Below are 24,377 nucleotides of genomic sequence, written 5' to 3'. Positions count from 1 at the left end.
TTAGTTATATTAGTTACGACACCTAACGCCGGGACTGACGGCGCCTCCCAACTGTAGGCTTAAATTCCCTAGACGAAGGGTAAGTTACCTATATCGGGGGCGAGATCCTGCTAATAAAAACCTTTTATAATTTTCCATTGGCAGCAGAGTTATTCACTCAATCTAATATTTATACAACAGATTTGTACATTAAGGCAAAAGAATTGGTTATCTAAGTGTCTATTTTTCCCTTTGGAATTGTTGTAATTGCGTATAGTTTATTTAGATTTGTTTATTTAACATTAAAAACGTGAAATTACGTGTTAAAATGTAGGCACATCTGGTCGTTTGTGATAAAAGGTTTTGTCATTGAATTAACGCGCGTGTTTTTGTCACTGTTAGAAGAAATAACGGGTTATGCAGATATTCCACGAAGTGCGCATTAATTCGGCGTAAGTGGGAACGCGTTCTGTCGAAGCTGGCGTTATCAAGGCGGATTATAACTGGCTCTTTATTTGTAAAAACCTGGAAGAAGGAAATTTATTTGATTATGGAGGTGGTGCTTTGTTAAATACTGGAGACAACAAAAAAAACTGGTTGTTTCGCAACGGTTGGAAAAGAGTGTATATCTCTTTACGCTATTTTTATTCAGGTAGTTCAGACTATCTGATTAATTGAAGAGGTAGTTTGTCATTATTATAATGCAGAAGCAAAATAAATAAAGTGTGCAAAAGAAGCAGAAGGACAGGACGCTGTGCAGCGCTGCTAAACCATGCTAAACAGACCAGTACGAAGGGGCAGTTACGAGTATTTACTTTGAATTTTGCAAGTATAAGCATTTGCTTGCTTTTATTCATACGCGCCAATGAGTCTAGGTTATTAAAGACTAGGTGAAGTTTCCTGACGCTGTCCACGAGTATTTGTGTGTATCTTTGTTTATGTGCGCCTGTTTATCGCAAACCTATTTAAGATCAGATTATTTAAATGTCCAAACAGACAGTGTAGTGTTTTTGTCTTTGTCAATCAATTAATTGTGTGCTTATTCGAACCCACTGTGCGACCCGGAGAGAGTTTTCAAGTCAGATTTATTTTCTGGTGCCAAAGATTGCTGTAAGACGTTAATGAGTCAATCCTCTGCAATTTTTAGTAGTTGATTGAGGCTACTGTGTCTTCCAATTATTAATTTCAGTCAATATTGGGATTTCTCTTTGTGGCAGATGCCGTAAGTATACGGGAAGAGATCATGAAAAACTCTAAGTTTCAATTTTGTTTTGATTGAGGTAGCTGGACAGGCGTTTAGTGAATGGTGTAGTTTACCGCATCCCAATTGAACACAGAATTATTTATTTGGCGCCCAACGTGGGGCCACAGCAATATGATCACTGGCATTCGCAAAGGATACAGAAATAATGACCACAGAGGAACAGAACGTATGCGATGATACGAGGAGTAGCGATACATGGAAATGAAATGCGGAGAATGAGAAAACAAGAAAGGAATGCTGATGTAAAACATGAGGAAAGGGGGAAGAAAACATGTAGTGAATGTAGAGAAGTAAGAGAAGAAAGGAGAGGGAAAAAAATACGAAAAGAAAGCCAACAAGGGAAGGAGTTCAAGATACTAAAACCCCAAGTTAAGATCCGTTTGATTTCATAAAAGAAATTTACTCGGATAGTACTGACCGCTAACACCGTACTGTAATAGAAATTTGCGTACGATGATACAAAAGGGTGGTTATCTCCTAAAATGACGTAGACAAATTACCGATAAAAGATAAACACGAAATTCTGTTTTACAACCACTCATGATCCATTATGCACTATTAACAAAACAGAAGAATTAAACTCATAGTAATTAGGCAGGCGCTGCTGATCCCACTTCCCTTTTTTTTACAAAAACAAAATATCCATTTGCGTAAAGAGCTCCCGTATTAACCAAGAAGACCTACAACATGAAAGTTGTGTGTTAGTGGAACAAATTTCATACGTCGGTCTAGGTGCGGTTCGTATGATTAATGTGTGCATATCCAGACCGTCGAGACGCCGAAGAAGCGCACCATCTTGTACTCGCCGATTTAGAGAAAATGGATGAAAAAGGGGACCGGTCCAGGCCGAAGGAGCCCGTGGGAATTTTACGCATCACGGACGGTTCGACGAAACCTCGACGCAGCCAGTCGGAGGTTCGACTTTTATTGCAGGTAAATATGACAAATTAGACAATTTTTAATCATCCATCCCTCGGCGCTCTTTATTTTAATTTAAATTAATTCCAAAGCTTCCATGATTCGTGCGCGTAATTACATTCGCATTTGCGGTACATTAAGGTGCGGCTGTACTTTTCAATTAGACTCAATCAACGTGTTTCGGGGAAGTCGCCGCGGTGATCAAATAAAAAAGAGCGTCGTCATGTGGGTCGAGTTTAATGCATATTAATTTTTGTACCAAAAGGTCGCAGCGGAGATGTTATTAATAGATTACTCGGGAATAGAAATCTGACTTCGTGACCAATGCAATTTTATTAATTAAAGCTCAACGTGCTGTCTAATAAATTAAGAGGATTAAAGTCTCGGCTACAAATTTAATAAGTGCTCGCATCTTCACCTGTAGGCAGCGAGGTTCGATCAGCAAGGGAGGATGGGGTATCGTGGAAAAACGGATTACGCTTTTATTTTAATTTGCAGCATAAGTTCATTTACCTAATTAATGCGCGTGTACTGCGAAAAATAATCTATTCCATCTTCATTAAGTGTACCTAATTATCTGATCGTAGTTGCGACCAAGAGAAATTGAGTTGAGCAATATATGTCGTTTTCTCCATCTAGGATGAACCTCAGTATCAACTATTTTTGGATTCAACCATTGAATAAAAAGTGTTTTTATTCAATGATTCAACTCAGTTAGAAGAATTTCACTCGTCTATTTTCGATTTGTAACTGGGGGCTAGGTATCTATCCGTTGGATCACGAAAATTAACACTGTCATTAAAAGCACTAACGACCGGGCGAGTGTCGATCGTTAGTGCATTTCCGCACTTCCAAAATATAGATTTTCCCTTCATCGCGGCGTAAGCTAATTAGTTTCAAGATAAGCACGTGTTTACGCCGAGTTAAGCAGATGCTTTTGCGCGTAAAGTAAACAGGCGCAGATTATTGAAAGACGTCGCAGTATGCTGATAAAGAAGTTGAGGAGACCGGACCGAACCGGACTGGAATCGAGCTTCTCTGGTAGTGGACTTTTGAAACGTAGCGGTATTTGAGGGTGTTGGTTTGCAAAACAGTCAGCCTTGTCTAATTGTGAAGTTTAAAAGAAGCAGTAAAAAATAACAAATTATTCATTTCAAAGTTTACAAAGAGGAAGAAAAAGCAAACGCGTTCAAATAAAACAAAAATATATACAAAGTGTCCATAAATATGATGTAAATATAGAAGCAGCTAATTCTTTAGCTTATTTTATAACTAAAAGTTCATATAAACATAGGTCTGCAAACGCTTCGTTACCGATCTACAGGGTGTTAAAATTCCAAGATTTTTAAGTTTTTTCTCCTGCAGTTTTTGAGATATTTGGCTCAAATTTGAAATATACTATAATAGTGTTACGCTCAAGGGCTTACATCCATTGGTCATGTCAATGGTAGTGAGAATATACAGGGTGTTGTTTTTTCAGGGGCTATGTCCCATTTTCTACCCCTGAACTTTTTTTTCGGTACGTCACTGGTAGAATTTGAAAAAGGAATTTTCTATATTGTTTAAAAACTATTTGGTCTCTCGTAATTTTTACGTATTTGTGACCGTTATAGAAAAAAAATAAAAATCAATTTTCGGTAGTTGGCTAAATGAAAGTATAATTTTTAAAGTCCAGTAGGCCTTGGCTTTATTTAGATATCTTTTTATCAGTTTTGACGGTTGGCATTGCAAAATTGTATCTTGTGTTTGCATATGTTTATCAGTGAAAGGTTTAAATTGTAAAGTGTACGGTAGAACTACATATAACACCCCGGTAACGAAAGGTTTGTAGACCTATGTTTATATGAACCTTTAGTCATAAAACAAGCCAAAGAATTAGCCCCTCCGTGTTTACATCATATTTAGGAACACCATGTATATGAAATTAAACTCAAAAATTTTTATAAGGTCTGAAACATGTTCCCAATATCTTCCTAAACTTAAAAACCTTAAGAAATAGAAAGACGATGGGACAAGAACCCATTTTACTTTAGCCCAGACAACAACCACTCACAAGGTCAGTCCTTAGTTATGTAACTGGGAAATTACCTTCACCAAGGCTACGATTTTTTCACCAGATAAATCTTATTCGCCAAGACCACGAGTTCGCACTACAAAACAAGGCCACGACTTTCTTCGCCGGAAAGTTTCACAGCACACCCTTGCACCGGGGAATCCCCTCACCAAGACCACGGCCTCGTGATGTCACAAAATCCAAGATGGCGTCTAGTGGCTCTTTTCCTCAATTAAATTGGGGTTCAGATCAAATTTTGCGTCTCTCTGGTCCAAAATTATCGTTAAAATTAAACAACGGAATTTAAGAATAAAAAAAATGTGCTTGTTTTATCCATCCGGGCCCACTTCTGCCGTTTTGAACTACTTCTAGGGGATGGTCATAGAGTCCAAAATTTTTTTTGCAATCGGTGGCCTATACCTTGAAGGTGATGCTGTTTTTGAAAGTAAAACCTGCGTAACTTTTACATACGACCACCAATTGCATTGCTTTTAGTGGTGTCAAGTAATTTGGAAGGGGGGGGGGGGGGTAAACGCACGTTCTACCCTTTATGGTCCCAACGAAATAAATTGGTTTGTACAAACTATAACGTTCCCGTGCGGCCCTTTTTCAAAATCAATGGGTTACGGGGCGGGGGGTGGTGGAGGGGGTGAAATTTTATCTTTCATGGTATTCTACTGCACTTCTTTCTGGTCATCAAAAGTGGGGGGGGGGGGGACAACTGGTTACTCTAATGAAAGGTGCTAACGAAAGGAATTAATTTTGACAAACCATACTCTTCCTCCTCGATTCCTTATTGAGATCGGATATATTCCCTTATATCTCCAGAACGGATTGTCGGAAGAGGGTACTCACAAAGGGCGTCGGGAATAATCCATTGGTGATGTCAAATGCGCTTTATCCGCGCAAGAGTTCTGCACAATTTATACTTGTTTGTGGTATTTTGGTAATTATTACGTCCACAACCCCAACTGTTCCAGTGTCTCGAGTGAAGATTCTAGATAGGACATTTTGACATCTTGAAGACATTCACATCTTAAGCATACAATAAGGTCCTCACAATTTGAGGTTCATTTTTTGCAGTTTAGTTCAATAGAGCAGAGAAAATACACAAATAAAATTGAATGGACAGTTATAGACGATGTGGTGGATGGTATAAAACGTAATAATCAACTAATCCTAATAAAGTGTACTGAAATTATGTTACGACAGCTTGATTGATTTGTTTGCTCCCGATCTCGACGAGACTTATTGACAATATTACCTACCTTTCGAGGAATCGCATCCGACTAAAGAAAGAGATGACATCAACCCCCCATTAAATTGCTAATTCTAATCGAAAAAGGCGACTAAACGAAATTTTCAACCATAAAAGACGAAATCGCGTGGCGAGCGTGAGAAATAGTGCTCTTACTTGAATTAACAGAAACGCCTAAAATACTAATGAGGGAAAACAAGTGGAGATCCTTTCGTGCGATGCCGCGTTCTCCCTTCAGCTCCACGAGGCACGGCTGCAAGGAAAAGAAAGGCAAAACGTATGTAAAAAATCACGGCGTTCTGAATTAATTGGCCGGGTACTCGAGAGGAGTGGTCGGATTGACTAAATGCGTGCTTTGAAGGTTTTCCAGGAGTTTTTCCCATTAAATTATAGCCCTTTTCAATTCAGCCCCGCTTCTTTAATTTATCAAAGATCGAATGCGAGTCAAATGTAAACACTTGTTACTTGTTCTTTGATAAGAAAGCAACGCGTGTGCAATAAACGGTGGTCACTTCTTTTTAGACGTAATTTAGATGTGAATGCTGTTATCACAGTGATGATGTTTTCAACTGAAGTGTTTGATTAAAGTGGTGCATTAAGATGCCTTGTTCGTTAGGGAGGTTTATTTTAATAAGGTGAGCGGTTTTCCATTATTTTTACTTTTGAACTAAAGTTGCGATTCATATAGATGTTCATCTCATTTTGGAAATTATCCATATCTCTCAATACCCTTATTCTCCAAAATCGTACTTAATCATAATCTTCAACAATTTCAACTGGTCCCATATTTTCTTCAATTTCTCCTATATCAGAAGGAATCTTCATTTAATATATCAAAGAACAACTACAGTAAACGAAAAATATTCTACCAGATATCAAAATATACAGCGAAGAAATAATACTCTGAATGTTAAAACAGAAAATGAGTTGAGAAAATTATGAGGAGAGCGAATAGTCAATTTCTGTGAGAACAGAGGACTGAGTTTCTGCCTAAATTGGATACCAACCCTCGCCTTCGCCAAAATATTCCCTTCGTTCTAAAATTTGGATCCTTCATTAATTCAACGTGTTAGATATAATTATGGAAAATCAAATTAGTTGGTAGAAGGGATTAAAACAAACACTTTTTCGAAATGAACCGCGAGTCCAACGTTCGTTTCGGAGCTATCCTCAAAAAAGTGCTGAAATTTGCATTTCTTCTTTAATTTTGTTCCTCAGCAACCATAAGAATTACAAAGACTGGTGACCCGTCTTTAAATAGGTTTTGGGATATGCCCTTTCCGATTTCGCAATTTTTTTTCAAAATTCCTACCACGAAATGGCGCACCCCTAAAGGGGGGCGAAAAAATTCTGATTTCGACGAAATTCGGTATCTGGCGGTTTTTGAACATGAAAATCGTCTGAGTCTGAAATTAGTTTTTTAAAATTAGAAAAAAAATCCCACTGCAATTTTTGACCGGACAACAAACATGGGGAGAACTCCACGAAATTTGTTAAATTACTCTTCAAACAAAAGTCATACCTACTACACATATGAAAATTCGTCCTTCGGGTCAGAAAGTATCCCCCGCCTACAAGTGATTTATCTAATTTCGCATTTTTTTTATATAATAATAATAATTTATTTCAGACTTCTAATCAGGGTGTAAACGGAACTAGGGAACGCGATTTTTCTCGGAAGTTATTAGAGATACAAAAAAATCTTTCAAATAAAATTTTTAGTGTTTCTACTAAGCTACATAAATTAATGTAAATAAAAAAAAAACTTTTATGGGAAATATACTATTTTTAACTTTCTTTTAAATAGTATATTTTTAGCGCATTTCCACAAAAATAAAAAAAAATGCGCTATTGTGGCCGCTTTGTCCGTCCGTCCGTCCGTCCGTCCGTCCGTCCGTCCGCTCGTTTTGCGACGACGCTACTAGTTCTTTATCTTAAGAGCTATTGTTCTACTTTTTTCGCTATTTGGTTCGTTATGGTGTCGAGTCTTGTACCAAGGCAGGAATTTTTTCTGTGCCGCTTACAAAAAAAGTTATTGTAAAAAAACAAAAAACCGTTTTTTTACATGTTCTATAATTTTACACTTTTGCCGTTCATTAACGATCCTAGAGATCGTTTATAATTTTGCATTGCTATCTGTCGTCTGCATGCTGGTCTGTCCGTCTGTTCCTTTGTCTGTCTGTCCATCTATCTGTCCGTGTGAACGATAACTTTGTTTAGAAATGTTCGATCGCTTTACATCTCCGTTAGTTATGAACTGAATTGCATGAAATTCAATATGGGCATAGCTTTAGCCATATAATACGCAATGCCAAAAGTTGAATCGAATCGATTCAAAATTCACAGTGCCCTTTTCGCATCTCGACCATTTATAAACCGAATTGCAAACTTTTTTACTTATAAAAGTATTTGAATGAAATTTGATACATAGGCACTTGGAATAAAGGAAAATCAAACGCCAATTTCAAAATTTGGTTTTGCGCATGCGCAGTGCCAACTTTTTTATTTATGGAAGAATTTAAACGAAATTTGATACATAGGCACTTGGGATAAAGGAAAATCAAACGCCAGTTTCAAAATTTGGTTTTGCGCATGTGCAGGCAGTGCCAACTTTTTATTTATGGAAGAATTTAAATGAAATGTGATACATAGGCACTTGGAATAAAGGATCATCGAGCGCCAGTCTCAAAATTTTCTTTTGCGCATGCGCAGTGCCAACTTTTTTTATTTATGGAAGAATTTAAACGAAATTTGATACATAGGCACTTGGGATAAAGGAAAATCAAACGCCAATTTCAAAATTTGGTTTTGCGCATGCGCAGTGCCAACTTTTTTATTTATGGAAGAATTTAAACGAAATTTGATACATAGGCACTTGGGATAAAGGAAAATCAAACGCCAGTTTCAAAATTTGGTTTTGCGCATGCGCAGTGCCAACTTTTTTATTTATGGAAGAATTTAAATGAAATGTGATACATAGGCACTTGGAATAAAGGATCATCGAGCGCCAGTCTCAAAATTTTCTTTTGCGCATGCGCAGTGCCAACTTTTTTATTTATGGAAGAATTTAAATGAAATGTGATACATAGGCACTTGGAATAAAGGATCATCGAGCGCCAGTCTCCAAATTTTCTTTTGCGCATGCGCAGTGCCAACTTTTTTATCTATGGCACCATTTAAGTGAAATTTGATACTTAGGCGCTTGGAACAAAGGAAAATCTAACATTAGTTTTAAAATTTAGGTTTGCGCATGCGCAGTTCCAACTTTCTTATTTAGAAAAGCATTGAAATGAAATTCTTCTCATAAACTGAAATTGAAGTAACACGTCAAAAATGGATTGCCCATGTGCAAAGCTATCTTTCATATTTGTGCCCGGATTTTTACGATTTTAACAGAAGTTGCATCTTATAAATGGGAAATGAATGCAAGTGGAAATGCGCTTTATGTAAATCGTTTACGATTACTTTTTAACTTGTTATACTATTGGGAAATAATTTTTGCTTTAAAAAAGTTTCATAAGTTATACCTTCTACTCTGAATAGAATTCGATATATTAAAGAAAATATTACAATAAATTTAGGTACTCGAAATTGCTATGAAAACAAAATTATTGAGTTACGAAATATTTTAATTTACAAATGTGCATCAAATTATTGTCATACTGGTAAAACTATAAAAATTGTTCAAAATTTTCACCGTTTTCTCGTATACAAAAATTTAGCCTTTTTAACAAATGTTGATTTACAATATTATTACTTTTAACTCGTTCACAGCTTGTCTTATTCTAGCTTTAATTCTTCAAGTGTAGTAATGTGCGTAATATAAACTTTCTTTGTGATGGCACCCCACAAGAAGAAATCTAGGGCGATAGATGGGGAGACCTTTGATGTCTCATTATAGATCCTTTATTGGATTGGAAAATCCAGGCATTTGGAAATTCTTGATTTAAATAGTTTGTTAGATCTATTCAATTGTGCGCAGGTGCACCATTTTGTTGAAATATCAGATCTGGTAATGGTATATCGTCAAAAAATTCCTTAGTTCGTTTTGTAAAAAAATCAAATATCTTGGAGAAGTCTCATAAAAATATGAACCCAGAATAATGTTATTAACAATTCCGCACCACACATTAGTGGAAAAACGTACTTGAAAGTTAGTAATATATGTTTTGCGTGGGTTTATGTCTGTAGTTTCTCAATAATGCAATAATATACCATTATTGGAAAAGTGGCTTTCATCTGTCCATAAAATTGTATTTAGAAAATGTGGATTTGTGCGATATTCCTGAATTAAATAATTTCAAAAGTAAAGTCTTGCAAAATCGCCAGGATGGAGTTAATCGAGTATTGTTCCATTTTTACAACAAATAATAATCTAAGTTATCAATTCAAAAACTTTTCACAAATTTATAACAATAAACGAATTGAAATATCAAATTTTGCCTCCACAGCCTTAATTTCCAGTAAATTATTTTAATATTTTCGTTAATATCTCGAATTCTATTAAGGTTAAAAGGTACAACTTGTAAAACTTTTTTAAAGCAAAAATTATTTCCTACCAAATAGTTCAAAAGCATACAGGGCGTACCATTAAAAAATGTCGAAACCGAAAATTAAAATATTTTTTTTCTGACTTAAATTAATTTATGTAATTTACTAGAAACACTAAAAATTTTATTTGAAAGATTTTTTTGTACCTCTAATAACTTGGCTGACTAAACCACCCACAAAACACTTGTCCAGCTAGCTCAAATAAATAACGTTACTCACAAAAACCATTAACATGAAACTATTAAAATCCTAGAAAGTAACTTGGGCCCATTCTAATACAAAGCTGTTCTTCTGACACAAATTCATTCAAAAATTGTTGTAAGAAAAATCGGCACTCAGGGCCAGAAACCCACACCCCGCAACACGGGTGGTCGATCGAACCAGGTTAAATAAATTCTAAATTCTCTTACACTGCAATTCCCAATCTACATGCGTAAAAAAACACAGACACACTAAACTGAATTTGTCTCAGTCACGGTCTTCAAACACACGGCCCAAGTCCAAAAACAAACGGCGAAAGGGCAAAAGCTACCGGGACGGTGTGTTTAAATTTTTACATTCTATATTCGTCTTTCGCCTAAAGTCATATTACATATTACATATTGTAACGGAAACGCTCCAGACATGACGTCGCCTTTGGCGCTCTGGAATTTTCTACGCGCGCGATAGTGGATTTGTATAGGAATATTCGAGACTTATCCGGTAATTACGCGAGTGTTCTGGACTTACATTGCTTGCGTGTATAAATGGTTGCGGACCGAGCATCGCAGGCAGTTTACTACCAAACGAGATCGAGTACGGATGAAACGTCGAGCGCGGAAATATAAATTGCGAAGTGTGTGATATAAATAGTCGATATAAATTGTACAGCTTTTATAGTGTTTTAGTTTTGTTTAATAAATATTGATATAAATCGAACCCGAATTTATAAATCACGTTACAATATTACAAAAACCAATTCTTAATCGGCTTTTTCACGAACTTTCTACGGATACAACTAGGTTCCCGTCGTACATTTGTCGAAAGTCTTCTTTCTCATTGAAAAAATGAGAGGTAGAGCCACTGTCCAGACACTATTTTAAACTCGAAGCGTTGAAATAACCCGCCGAAACCGAGAAACACGTTTCGTTAGCGCACCTTGCATTTTCCGTCCTAAATTCGGACAGTTTCATACCCGATGACCCAACTTTTTACATTTAAAACAACGAATTGATTCGTTAGATTTGCTCATCTTTTTATTATCGCATTTGTTCGGATCAGACCTTATGCTTAACATTGTCCTTTTTCTCAAAGTAAGCGCCCGACGAAACGTTCCGCCGATCATTACTTGCACGAGCGTCGCTTTCTTCGACTATCTTGACGCATAACGCTTCCGGATTGGTAATTCGTCACGTGATACAATAGTGCACCGAAAATTTTCAAACGATGCCGGGAAACTGTACAGCAAAATAATGCACAATAAGTCTTCATTCTGTTCAATGCTCATACCGCTTTATTGAGATGTGTACGCACGTCGTCCTGATCTGACAGCAAATCCAAACCGAACATCCAGGAAAAAAAGAACTAGCATAAAAAAAACCTGGCATAACACACACAGATACAAAAAATAAATCAACTACGAGTCAAATTTGCCTGAACAAATTAATCAAACAAGTTACAAATGACATCATAATTACAAATGGCAAATAAACTAAATCATTTGGATAAAAAACGCATGAAACACATCTACGGTTCAATTTAGGCAACACAAACTGTAAAATGATAAATTGTATGTACCAAAAGAGCATCAAAATGGGCAAGACTTTGTTCCGGCATCGTCCATCATTAATTTAACACAGAAAGTCCCCGTGAGAATGCCGGCATAGGTATTCAAACTAAAGTAGACCACTCCACAAGAAGTTAATTTTGCGTGATGCAAGTTCTGCAGCCTGCACGAGATGAAAGAAAGAAACAAACAGCGAAGATTCGGACTGCATGAGGTGCTTCTTTTCTACGGACATAAGTAATTAATCCAAACATACAGAGCAACATTATACTCATCACCCGCATGAACAGGATAAATAAACGTGAATATTATCATAAAATATGCCGGCATAATCGGGTGCACAACGAATCCAAGCTAAAACATTACTCATTTAACGGTAAACACAAACAATAGCGGCCATGCCTTCAATCAACAGGGATCAAATCTATAGCAAACTTGTAATCGTAACAAAGTAGAACATGGAATTTAAAAAAGCGGTTTCTTTAATTTGCTTGGGTTGTAAGGTGTGTTGCCTATCTGTAAGGGTATATCATCACAAGATGCTAAAAGAAAATTAATTGTATTTTTATAAACACTCTGTACAATAAAAATAAAGCGAACTGCAATACGTTAATATGTTAAGAATTTGCAGGTGCGAGTCTAAATCCTAATGGCACTCGGTGTCCACCAACCCCAACTAGATATAAAGCGCAAGTGTGTGATTAAATTGCGTTTACATAAGTATACAACGTTAAACAGCGCTTGATCATGAAATTCTCATTAATTGTGTCTAATTACACAAATGTACTACGACGCTAGTTCAAAACTACAACGAGGCAAACAACAACTGGTAAGCAGGAGTTTTGGATGCGTTCTCTCTCAATCAGAATGAAAATGATCTTCCCTCCTCCTCGAATTTAAATTGCCCCTCGAGCTTCTACACGGACTGACTATAGAATCCTCGCTGAGTTACGATGTGGAAATTTCCAACTTTCTTGCTTCCTTAATCCGCAGCTTGACGGTGGCTCGATGGGGATAATTGCTAAATTACGTATACGTTGACTAATGTTCGGTTGTACTCAACAGAGTCTCATACAGCGCAACAATCAGATAACAGAAAATGCGGCATAAACAAAAATTTTTCTGTAACCCTAGACAGTCACGCCATATCTCACGACACTAAGGTCCCTTAAGTTTCCACGCAATTAAAAACCACGCGCTCACTATTCTATGTACAAAATTAGAACCATACTGGAAAGTGCTGTTAATTTCTTCAATTTGAAAAAAAATTAAAAAATGTCTACGTCAACTAACCCTTGCATAACATTTAAGGGAGAACCGCCTTCCCCACAACCATCAGTCGACCGTCTCTCCGTAACCTTTGCAGAAGACTCGATCAAGACCGAAAGTTCCTCACGCTTCCATTTCCAAAATTCGAGCATGTCATCGCAAGTTGCGGACAAAGTCCACTTCCCGACCACAGGTAACTATTTTAACTTCGCTATAGTCAATACAACCCAATGTTATAGACGGGGAGGATTCCGAGGAGGACTACTCCGCGAGCGTGAACGCCATAATTCAACGAAAAGCCTCGCTACGGCGATCCCGGAAGCGCAGCAAGCGACGGACGAGTTCGTCGTACAGTCCGGACATACTACCCGGTCAGTTTAGCCGTCGACCATCGGTTTACACCACCAGCTCCGGAGAGTAAGTGCAATTGACTTTTGCTTTAAACTAGCACGAGTTCCAGCACTGCGATTACTGTTGACGAATCGCCTGTTTTGGAGTTGACCCAAGAGCAAATTTTCGAAAATATTAGGTTGCACAAGGAGGTGCTGAGTAATGTCAAAATGCAACCGTGGAATATGAGGAAGAAACTTAAGCTGGTTATGCAGGCGAAAAGTTACGTGAAACGCCACGAGGGTGCGTTACAAGAACGCTTCACGCAAACGCATTCGTTGAACAACATGATTGCTAGGTGGAACATTTACTTAATTAAGGTGCCGGTTGTCAGACATAGCGAGAGAGTTAACGGTGATCATTTTTTAGAAATTGCATCAGTGTCGTAGGGAAATGGCTAACCTCTCCAACTTGCTGATACCATGGGAACGTAGAATAAAAGAGATAGAGTCGCACTTTGGATCCGTGGTCGCTTCGTATTTTATATTTTTGAGATGGTTGTTTTGGGTTAATGTCGTTATGTCGGCTGTAATCGGCTTGTTTGTTGTTATGCCTGAGGTAAGTATCTCCATTATGGTTAATTTGCTCCAATTGAGCACGGGTCGAACATACTTGCAGTTTACAAATCGGAATTCATCCTTGACAGGAGAACATGAATCATTAATTAAAAACGTTCATAAGTGAAAAGCTTCATTTCTGGGATACAACAGAGCAAAATGTTCTGTTTTTTTTTAATCTGAGACACTTCTAGAAACTTTTTGGGTGCTCTCGAAAATTTCTCAGTACCATCTTTAAAGATTTTCTGCTCTTTCCACTGATTTGCATTTCTGTAAGCTTTTCATATCCATTCAATTCTTTACACTCACTAACCTCGGATTGTACAGGGTGAGTCAACAATTGCGCGGAGTAACTTAATGCCTTGAAGATAAGATTTTTCGATAGAGTACTTTTGTATTATGATATGCTTGAATATTCTTCACATTTAAAAAATATTTGGAATTATACAGGGTGCATTTTTTTAAATAGAACCCCCTGTATTTGAATGCATTTTTGAATTCTACGTGTAATTGTACGTCTTTGTTATTATATGGTTAATATCCGAAAAGCTAGTAGTTTTAAAGATAATTCGATTCTTAAGAAAAATTGGACATTTGAAGCGTCAGTATATATTGTCAAAATTATTACTTAAATTTTGATACCAGGTTTTATATCTTTTATTCTGGGTTATGTAAAAGTCAAATAAATATGTACACCTAGCTACTATGAAACATTAAAAATATAGCTTACAGGGTGTTTTCTTTGGTGGGTCCAAAGTTGCAGAACTTCATATGAAAAAATCTCTAATGGAACACCCTGTATATTTTTTTGTCATCATTTAGCTCCTCCAAAAACCTTTAACTTTTGATAATAATGTCTTATACCTATCTCTGATAGTTTTCGAAATATCTTGGTTTTCCTGGTTTTTATATTCTAATCTTAAATAAGTTATATGTAATTTACATAATAGTGAGGTGGACATGCAAAAAAAAGGGCAATTTGACTACAAAGCAAATTCAATTTAACTCCTAATGTCATCCAGTCAGTGATATTAGTTTCATTTTTTTTTCATATCCACCTCGTTATTATGTAAATTAGAACTTATTTCAGATTAAAATATAAAAAGTAGAAAAACCAAGATATTTGTTTATGTTTTTACTATCAAATGTATTCCCTAGTTTTTATAGACTTAAATGAATTATTAGAAAAATTAATTAATAAATATGATTTTAGCTTTGAACTAGGCAGATAAACATTTCTTTTTTTTGCATGGCCACATCACTATTATGTAAATTAGATATAACTTATTTAAAATTAGAATATAAAAACCAGGAAAACCAAGATATTGCGAAAACTATCAGAGATAGGTATATGACATTATTATCAAAAGTTGAAGGTTTTTGGAGGAACTAAATGATGACAAAAAATATACAGGGTGTTCCATTAAAAAAAATGAGATTTTTTAATATGAAGTTTTGCAACTTTGGACCTACCAAAAAAACACCCTGTAAGCTAGTTTTTTAATATTTCATAGTAGATGTATTTATTTGACTTTTACTTAACCCAGGATAAAAGATATAAAACCCGGAATCAAAATTTAAGTAACAATTTTGACAATATACTGACGCTTGCAAATGCCCAATTTTTCTTAAAAATCGAATATCTTTAAAACTACTAGCTTTTCGGATATTAACCATATAATAAAAAAGACGTACAATTACACGTAGAATTCAAAATGCATTCAAATGCAGGGGGCTTTATTTAAAAAAATGCACTATTTTGACGCCCTACTTTGTGGGGGCACTCTGTAGAATTCCAAATAATTTTAAAATGTGGAGAATATTCAACCATATCATAATACAAAAGCACTCTATCGAAAAATCTTATCTTCAAGGCATTAAGCTATTTCGCGCAATCGTTGACTCACCCTGTACAAAACCTTTTATTTTTCAGATCGCATTCTTTACTTGTTTCATGTTCTCCAGATGTTGTGGATTTTTCCTTTTTTTATGTTTCATACTCTACGTATTCATCATTATTTCATGCCTTTCAGTTTCTTCATATCGTACAGATTCCTCAGATTCTTCAGATTTTTCAAGAATCTCTCACATCCTTACGATTCTTTGGTACTTTTAATTCTTCGGATTATTCAGATTGTTTAAATTCTTCCATTTCTTCGGTCTTCATTCGGCCTTCAAACCTTCGCATTATTCAAATTATTTAAAGTAAAAATTTTAGATTTTTTAAATTTTACATTCTTACAACTCTTCCCTTTCGATTTTGCACGTGCTTTACATTCTTTAAACTTTTAAATTTTTAAATTTGTCAAAAAATGTGTCATCTGTTGTAATCGTGGTCAGTCGCGATTAATGTGTTCTAAATTTTTTCGAATCTTTTCAAGAGAGAGGGAATATACAGAAAGGTACATTCGGATGAGCTCTAGTGACACAACAACGAACTAAGAAGTGCTCCATGTACATCGTTAAAATAAGCTACAACTTACAGACGGCGTAAAGAACATTAAATGAAATATTTAAAATAAGGTTGTTTAGATTCATCGAGTTCTCAGAATTCTGTAAATTCTTCTCTCCAGATTTATCTCTTCGTTTTGAATTCTTCATATCTTTTCATTTTTCATATCTTTGGCCACTTTAATTTATTCAGATTCTACGAACCCTTCTAATTCTTGGAATAGATTGAAATCTTTAGAAATTAGTTTTTTTATCCTTCAGTCTCTGTCTTCAGAGATTTGCACATTCATTCGATTCTAGAATCGTCCAAAGTTTCTTTAAACTTATTATGATCTACGAGTATTCTCTGAATGTTCAGATTTTCTCACTTTATCGATTTTTGTCTACTGTTGAGTGCCAGATCAAATTTTTCAGGTTCTTTTTGAATTCTGTAGTTTCATGGAATTTTTATAATTTTTCACGCACATTTTATTGATTCTTTGCATGGTTCTGTTTCTTCAAACTCTTCCGATCTTAAGGTTCTTGACATTCACACTTTTCAGATTATTATTATTTCAAGATTCTTCGAATTTCTTTAAATTCTTTTGGTATTTAATTTTAATTTTTTTAATTTTTCAGATTTTTAGAGTTATTTATATTCGCAAGTTTCTTTCGATTCTTTCCGACTTTACGGTTTCTTCAGATTCTTCGAATTTTTTAGATTTTTCAGGCCCTTATGATTCTTCAAATGGATCGTAATTTTCACATGCTTCCGTTTCCGATTTTTTGGATTCATAGTCAAGACACTCAATGCCGTTTCTTGCTCTCTTTGAATTTCTTTAAATTATTCTGCTTCTTAGAAATCTTGTTTTCTTTAAATTTTCCTGTTACAGTCTTCATCTTCTTCGGATTTTGGAATGTCGGTCGGTAGAGTGCGTTTGAAAAATAATCTTTAGCCAATCGCTAGTGCGGCGGCTTTATTATCTGTTTGTTTACGACTCAATTTGTTTGGGAAAAGGTTAAACTGGATTCGGTAATGAAGAACCAAAAATAGATGCCGGCCTGTGTGGTGCAGAAGCGCGACTGCGGTACTAAGAGTACATTTATAGTACTTCAAAACTGTCTGTGTGTATATTCAAGATGAGAGGGATATCTCAAAAACGTTAAGATATACAGATGTTGCATTAAAAAAAATAGCAACTTTGGGTCAAATCTCAGAAACGGCTGTCCAACAATTGTTTTCACTACGCCACTAGATTCTAGGTAAAAATATCTAAAACAGGCAGTTTTTACCTTTTTTTTCTATCGTACATGGCAAGATATGATCAGATCCCAAAAAATCACACTTTTCGTTTTCACCCGGTATTTCAGAAACAAACGTAATTAGATTCATTCCGTTTCTGGTAGTAAACGTTTCAGAAAAAAGTGGCACAGGATCGCGAAAACGGCAGGTCTCTTTAAAAACAACTAAAAATACACTGCAGTCTCAACCAAAATAGGACACACAGTACATGCAATCGATTGTTTATAGCAATACACATATGTTGTTCTTAGAATCCATTAGTGATGATTTTTTGGGAAATCAACAAATGTCGTTTTAGGGGATGTTCACTCAAACACGCGTCTTTGTGTGTTGGCACAAAGGAAACTATAACTCATTTCCTTTTAATCATATCAAAGCAGGAGTAGGATCTTGTGATTCGTGATGTACGCCCTTAATTTCAGTTGAGAACTATTACCTTGACACGATTATGATCGAAGTTTCTTTTTAGAAACGCAACCCAAATTCCACTCGGGAGTTTTGCTTCAATTTTAATCAGCAGCATTAAATGGTAATGGCGTTTATGCATGGTATATGACAATGCCATCCCTAGATCAAAGAACTGTTATCGACAGGGACAAATTGTAATCAAATTTCATGTTACGTTCCGTGTGTCACGCATTGTACGGAATGATGGACTAATTAGGCGCTTGAAGTTGACAGAAAGTCAATAACCGGATGTTGTGGTTTTATGTGGCCATAAACCAGCTCATCGGGGAGAGATATAAACAATACTGCGCACCAAAAGTTTTCTCACGCACGTTATTTACACAAGGGATGGAAAGCGTTACGTGTAAACTTCCACTGTAATCTTAAATTTTAAAACTGAATTTTCTTTAAATTTCGCATAATAAACTAAACAATTTTTTTCAAATTTTTAAAGAGAACCACTGTATCTATAATTTTCGTAAAAACAAAAACTCAGTTATTTCAAAAACAAAGATGGTGTGGGGCGTTCAATTGTTTTTGCAAGAACCTGCTTTAACTTCTTAACCGTTTGACAGATTTTAACAAATTTGATGAATGAAAAGAGCATTCCTTGAGCAATGAGAATCAACCAAAATATAGTTAATTTAGTTGAATCTTTCACCGCCAGGGGGCTAGTTTTGACACTATGACCCAAAATCCTAAAAAAATCAAAAAAATCAAATGGAATGACATGACTTTTTCTTCATGAAAAAGTAGCCAAACAACATCCAACGAGGCCAGGAAAAACCGCTTTTCAAAATCTCGTTCCTAACCTCAAATATTGGCAAAATGAGATTAATTAATAAATTAATAAAAATGCTTAAATTGTATCTTACATTTACTTTTGACGTATTTCCGGTATTTGACGATGGCGTAAAAGTTTGTTTGGAAAAGGACCCTACACTTTTAGGTAGGCCTTGGAAAATTAAACAAATGAAACACGATGCATTATAAAATAATAACAGCCGTAATTTGTAAATTATTCTGCTGTGTTTACATTCAGAAAGTGCAGTTTTTTGAATTTGTAATCTTTTCTAAAATGGCGATTTCTAATCAAGAAGCATTTAATATGCTACCTTGGTGGAGAAGGATTCAACTAAGTTAATTATATTTTGGTTGATTCTTGTTGCCCAAGGAATGCTCTTTTCAACGATACCAAATTTGTTACAATCGGTCAAACGGTTAAGAAGTTAAAGCAGGTTATTGCAAAAACAATTGAACGCCCCACGCCATCTTTGTTTTTGAAATAACTGAATTTTTGTTTTTACGAAAATGATACATAAACTGGTTCTCTTTAAAAATGTGAAAAAGAATGTTTAGTTTATTAAGCTAAATTTAAAGTAAATGCAATTTTAAAATTTAAGATGGCAGATACACCCTCTGGTGGTCATTTTTAGAACTTGAAAATATTTTCCAACGATTCTTCATAACCGATTTACCCAATAATTTTTTTTATCCCTAAATCATACGACAAACGGTTCCGGAGATATGGCCGAGGAACAGTCTTATTGGGTCACCCGGTACAACAAAAATCAGGTAATCGGGACAAATGTGGTTAAACAAATTAATCAAAACGAAATACACACGACATCATAATTACAAATGGAAAACAAGATACAAATTTTAGTATCAATATCTACGGTTCAATTTAGACAAAACTACTCGTAAAATGATAAATTGCATGTACCTAAAGAACATCAAAATAGGGATGGCATTGTTCACATCATTAATTTAGCACGAAACAGTGCAAGCGAGAATACCAGCAGTAGGTACTCAAGCTAAAGTAAACCACCCTGCATAATATCCCGCATTGTGTATAGAAGAAAAGTTAATTAGAGGGCCCCCCTTTCTGGTATTGCTTACGCACAGTCCGGCAGCTGGCGTGAGATGCAAACGACTAAGAATCCAACTGGATGAGCTTCTTTTTTCACGGAAATAACTGATTAACCCAAACATACAGGGCAACATCATACTAATAATCTACTTGCTCGTGAACACATTAAAATAATAGTGAATATTATCATAAAATTTACCAGGTATAAAAATTTCATTTTACGTATAATGCAGGTCAACATTATTTCGCATAATAGTAGATATAACACAACCAGAACAATTTTTCAGATCATAATAAGTGACACCAATCCCGACAGAAAAGATATTTTATCAGAAGACAAGTACAATTCCACCAACTTCTTGACAATGTGGGACTTTGAAGGGGTTTTAAAATACACGCCCTTATTTTACGGCTGGTACACAAACGCGGATTCCCAGTCGGGCTATCGCTTACCACTGGCTTACTTCATGACACAGTTGGCAGTCTACATTTACAGTTTCGTGGCAACGCTCCGCAAGTAAGTTGCAGACCCTTTTTCTCTATTTAGTAAGTGGGCATTTACAGAATGGCGGCCAACTCGCGCATGTCCAAATTATCGGAGAAGGACGATGAATCGATTTTTACGTGGAAACTGTTCACAGGTTGGGATTATATGATCGGAAACCCGGAGACCGCGCAAAATCGGATTATGTCAATCGTTATGGGATTCAAAGAGGCGCTCCTCGAGGAAGCGGAGAAGAAGCGCAAGGCCCGAAAGTAGTTGTCGTACGCGTGGATCAATTCTATATTGGGTTTGTTTCAGCTGGAAGGTTATCTGGAGTAGAGTGTTTGTAAATATTGTAGTTCTAATTCTGTTCGCACTTTCGGCGGCCGCGGTCGTCGAGGTGGTCAGGAGATCCACCGAAGACGAAGCGAACAGCTCCATCTGGCGTAGAAATGAAACAACCGTCGTCATGACGTTCTTATCCTTTGTATTCCCAATGATCCTAGAATTTTTAGGCTTCATGGAGCAGTACCACCCAAGGAAACAGCTGCGAATACAATTGGGACGGTGAGTATCAATCCGCAAGTTCCCCAATAGTAGTTCATTTGTTTTCAGGATTATGCTCCTGAACCTCCTAAACTTATACTCGCTTATTTTTGCGCAATTTGATAAGATAGATGATATGGTAGGTCCTTTACACATTTACAGAGTACTCAAATTGTCGCATTGCAGACTGCAGAGCTGCTTAAGTTCAGACCCAACGTTTCGTCAATTTCGAATGACCCTACCACGCCGAGCTACGGAGATTCCCCACCCACTCCCATGGCGCTCATCGGTGGTATAGAACCGCAAGTTATCTGTCGCACAATTTGCTACAACTACACCGTGGAAGAATCAGAGGGGACGCTCGCGAGTACAATTTCAACAATCGCCTCAACTGTAGCCTCTACTGCTCTGCCGAAATTATGGGAGGCTTTGAATTTGACTGGAAGCACAACTGAGAGTGATAATTTTACGTGGAGAGACATTTACGACAACGTAACCGATGAGAACTTGCAACAGCTGTCGAGTAACTTTCTAATGGGCTTCCAAGACTACTTGAATTTCCTGTTGGGGTCGATCGGTCAGGATGCGAACGCAACCGAGGCCAATGTAACAGATGTTACCGATTTGACCAGCGCCACCGGTTACGACCTGTTGAAGACGACGATGTCTACAATTTTGAATACGACCATTGACGAGGATGGCGAAATTCCGTTCACCGCATTCTATACGGAGGTGAGCGGTCTTGTTGGAAGATTCGTGGAGAAATGCGAGGAGGTATGCGAAACGGTTTGGCCGCCTACCACAACGGAGGTAAGTACCGCTGCAGTAACGGCGGTTGCAACGCCGTTCAGCGGGGAACACGATTACCCCACGAAAGCGAAGCTGAGATCGCTCTGTTGGGAAACAATGTTCGGCCAAGAGCTGGTTAAGTTGACGGTTATGGATCTAGTGTTTACGATCGCTGGGACTGTTGGAATCGATTTCTTGCGAGGCGTTTTTGTGCGAATCATGAATCGGTGTTGGTGCTGGGATTTGGAAAAGGTCTTCCCGGAGTACGGAGAATTCAAGGTGGCCGAAAACATTCTGGCGCTGGTGAACAATCAAGGAATGGTGTGGATGGGAATGTTCTTTTCTCCTGGATTAGTCGCAATTAATATCGGCAAGCTGATAGTGCTAATGTACCTGCGTTCTTGGGCTGTATTGACCTGCAACGTTCCCCATGCCGTAGTCTTCCGAGCGTCGCGCTCAAATAACTTCTATTTCGCCCTTCTTTTAATTATGCTGTTTTTGTGCGTACTGCCGGTTGGGTACGCGATCGTTTGGGTTGAACCCTCTTGGAACTGCGGCCCGTTCTCGTATTACAGCCGAATTTACCACATTCTAACAAAGACCATCAGGAAGTTACTGCCGCAGAAGCTTCACAGGGCGATGGAGTATGTTGTTTCGCCTGGAATCGTGATACCGATCCTAGTTATTTTGGTACTAATTATTTATTACCTAATTTCCTTGACCAACTCGTTACGCGAGGCAAATTCGGACCTGAAGGTGAGCTTCTGGTAACTTGAGCGTCTGTACATCTGCTTCATACAGGTGCAACTACGACAGGAAAGAACCGAGGAAAGACGGAAGATGTTTCAAATTGCGGATCGTAAAAGGGCGCAGACCTCCGGACCTGGTAGTATCGACAACACACCGTTCGCAAGGTGGAAAAAACTGATTCACAGCCTCCCTAGCACTAAAAGCACGGAAGAACCACCGCCCAAAACCCCAGTCGACAGTGACGAAGAAAAAATGCACAAGGCTCGAGGTACAGTATTTCGCGTCGTACATGTGAAACGGTTGCTTTTGTTGCAGATGTTGTCGTTAGGTTTCTGAGAAGAGCCATGCAAAAACCCGACAACGAAAATGGACGCCAAGTCGAAGAGGAAGCGACCGACAACGAACAGCACGACTCGCTACCAGATGACGTCAACAGGACCCCAAACGACATGAGAAAGTATAGCAACGCTGACCACAGCGAAATCAGACGTTTCCATATTCCCGACTTACAAAAAAGGCGCAATTCTGTTGATTCTAAACGAGGGGAGGAGTGGCGTCAGAGTTACCGCAGTAGTTCCCCCTCGAACAGTTCAAAGGAGACCAGGCAAGATTCGATCACGTCGTCCATTTGGTCCGACAATATACCCATTATTACCATAAGCAAAACTGAAAGCGCGGAAAATATTCTGAGAGAGAACGGTTCGAATGAGGCTTCCCCGAAAATAAGAAACATACTTAAGAAGCAAGCGGAGGTGGCTACTGAAAACGACTCTGACGGACAATGTAGTGATGATGAGTCTACAAAAACTACTGTGAAATCGATTAACATTTGCTGAAATCACTTGTCAATCTATTCTTTTTGAATGTGCCGGGAATGAGACTTGGGTACAAGACGTTCTGTGTATTTCGCCAACAAATCAAGGAAGAGGAGGGCGATGAAGGTGTAGCATTTCATTAAAAACAATTCCAGCTTGTAAAATTAATAAATTATAAAAAATCACCGCTGTCCTCATTTAGCAAACCTCAAACGTGATCTTGGAAAATAACGCTGCACTATTGTCCCACGGAATGCAATTAAATTAGTATTTCAGCCTAAATACTTCAAATATGGTAGTTTCGCCATTTCGGAATATCATATTTTAAGAATATTCACAAGAAATCTTACAATCCTCTTCTATCAGTCTTCTTGAAAACTTTCACTTTTTTTTGTAGACTAATGAAACTGGAAATCTTTTTTTCGCGTTTTCTTTTCATTTTCTTCACATCAGTCATTTTCTTCTTTTTTGCGCCTTTCTTCACCCTACATTTTTAATGTATTTTCTGCTTTCGTTTTTCTTCATTCTTCATTTCACGTCTCCTTCTTCCTAGTTTTACACACGGAGAGTTCAGTTTTTCAAAGATGCTCAACTTTACGAAGAAGCTACGAAAGTTTTATGCCCAAACGAACAAACCACTGTACGGAATCTCAAACCCCTTTTACTTTACATCACTGAGCTAGCTGATCATTTATGCGGGGAGGTATTTATAAACGCAGTTCCACTTAAACTCACGTCACACAATGAACGAATATAAAAGTTATTAGCTTATTTCCATAGGAAAACGGTTTTTCAGTTGTCCCGAAAAAACTAACATGGAAACATCACTTCTAAAATATTCAAACATCCAAAAACATTGTTTTTACAATTTTTCTACACGTTTTCTAAACATTTCCACAATTTGTTAAAAATTTGTAGACAACAATTTGTTTTTCT

The 24,377-nt window shown here is 37.0% G+C and overlaps 1 protein-coding gene across 2 annotated transcripts; it reads left to right on the top strand.

The window, feature by feature from the left end:
• The first annotated feature begins 1,936 nt into the window (after nucleotides 1–1,936).
• On the top strand, nucleotides 1,937–23,626 carry LOC116175210 (transmembrane channel-like protein 2-B). Of its 2 annotated transcripts, none has more exons than XM_031493348.1 (12): nucleotides 1,937–2,176; nucleotides 13,100–13,250; nucleotides 13,297–13,474; nucleotides 13,518–13,767; nucleotides 13,817–14,005; nucleotides 20,345–20,574; nucleotides 20,622–20,813; nucleotides 20,860–21,108; nucleotides 21,157–21,226; nucleotides 21,274–22,632; nucleotides 22,678–22,894; nucleotides 22,942–23,626. In XM_031493348.1, exons 1-12 carry the CDS (start codon nucleotides 1,994–1,996, stop codon nucleotides 23,460–23,462), a joined length of 3,789 nt encoding a protein of 1,262 aa, XP_031349208.1. In that variant the 5' UTR covers nucleotides 1,937–1,993; the 3' UTR covers nucleotides 23,463–23,626. The 2 variants fall into 2 exon arrangements, with proteins under 2 accessions (XP_031349208.1, XP_031349209.1); XM_031493349.1 differs by lacking the exon at nucleotides 1,937–2,176 and adding an exon at nucleotides 5,956–6,107.
• Nucleotides 23,627–24,377: the final 751 nt, after the last annotated feature.

Source organism: Photinus pyralis, unplaced genomic scaffold (genome assembly GCF_008802855.1).
Source record: "Photinus pyralis isolate 1611_PpyrPB1 unplaced genomic scaffold, Ppyr1.3 Ppyr1.4_LG6, whole genome shotgun sequence".
Classification (NCBI taxonomy): Eukaryota; Metazoa; Arthropoda; class Insecta; order Coleoptera; family Lampyridae; genus Photinus; species Photinus pyralis.
This window is presented reverse-complemented; position numbering and strand designations above follow the sequence as displayed.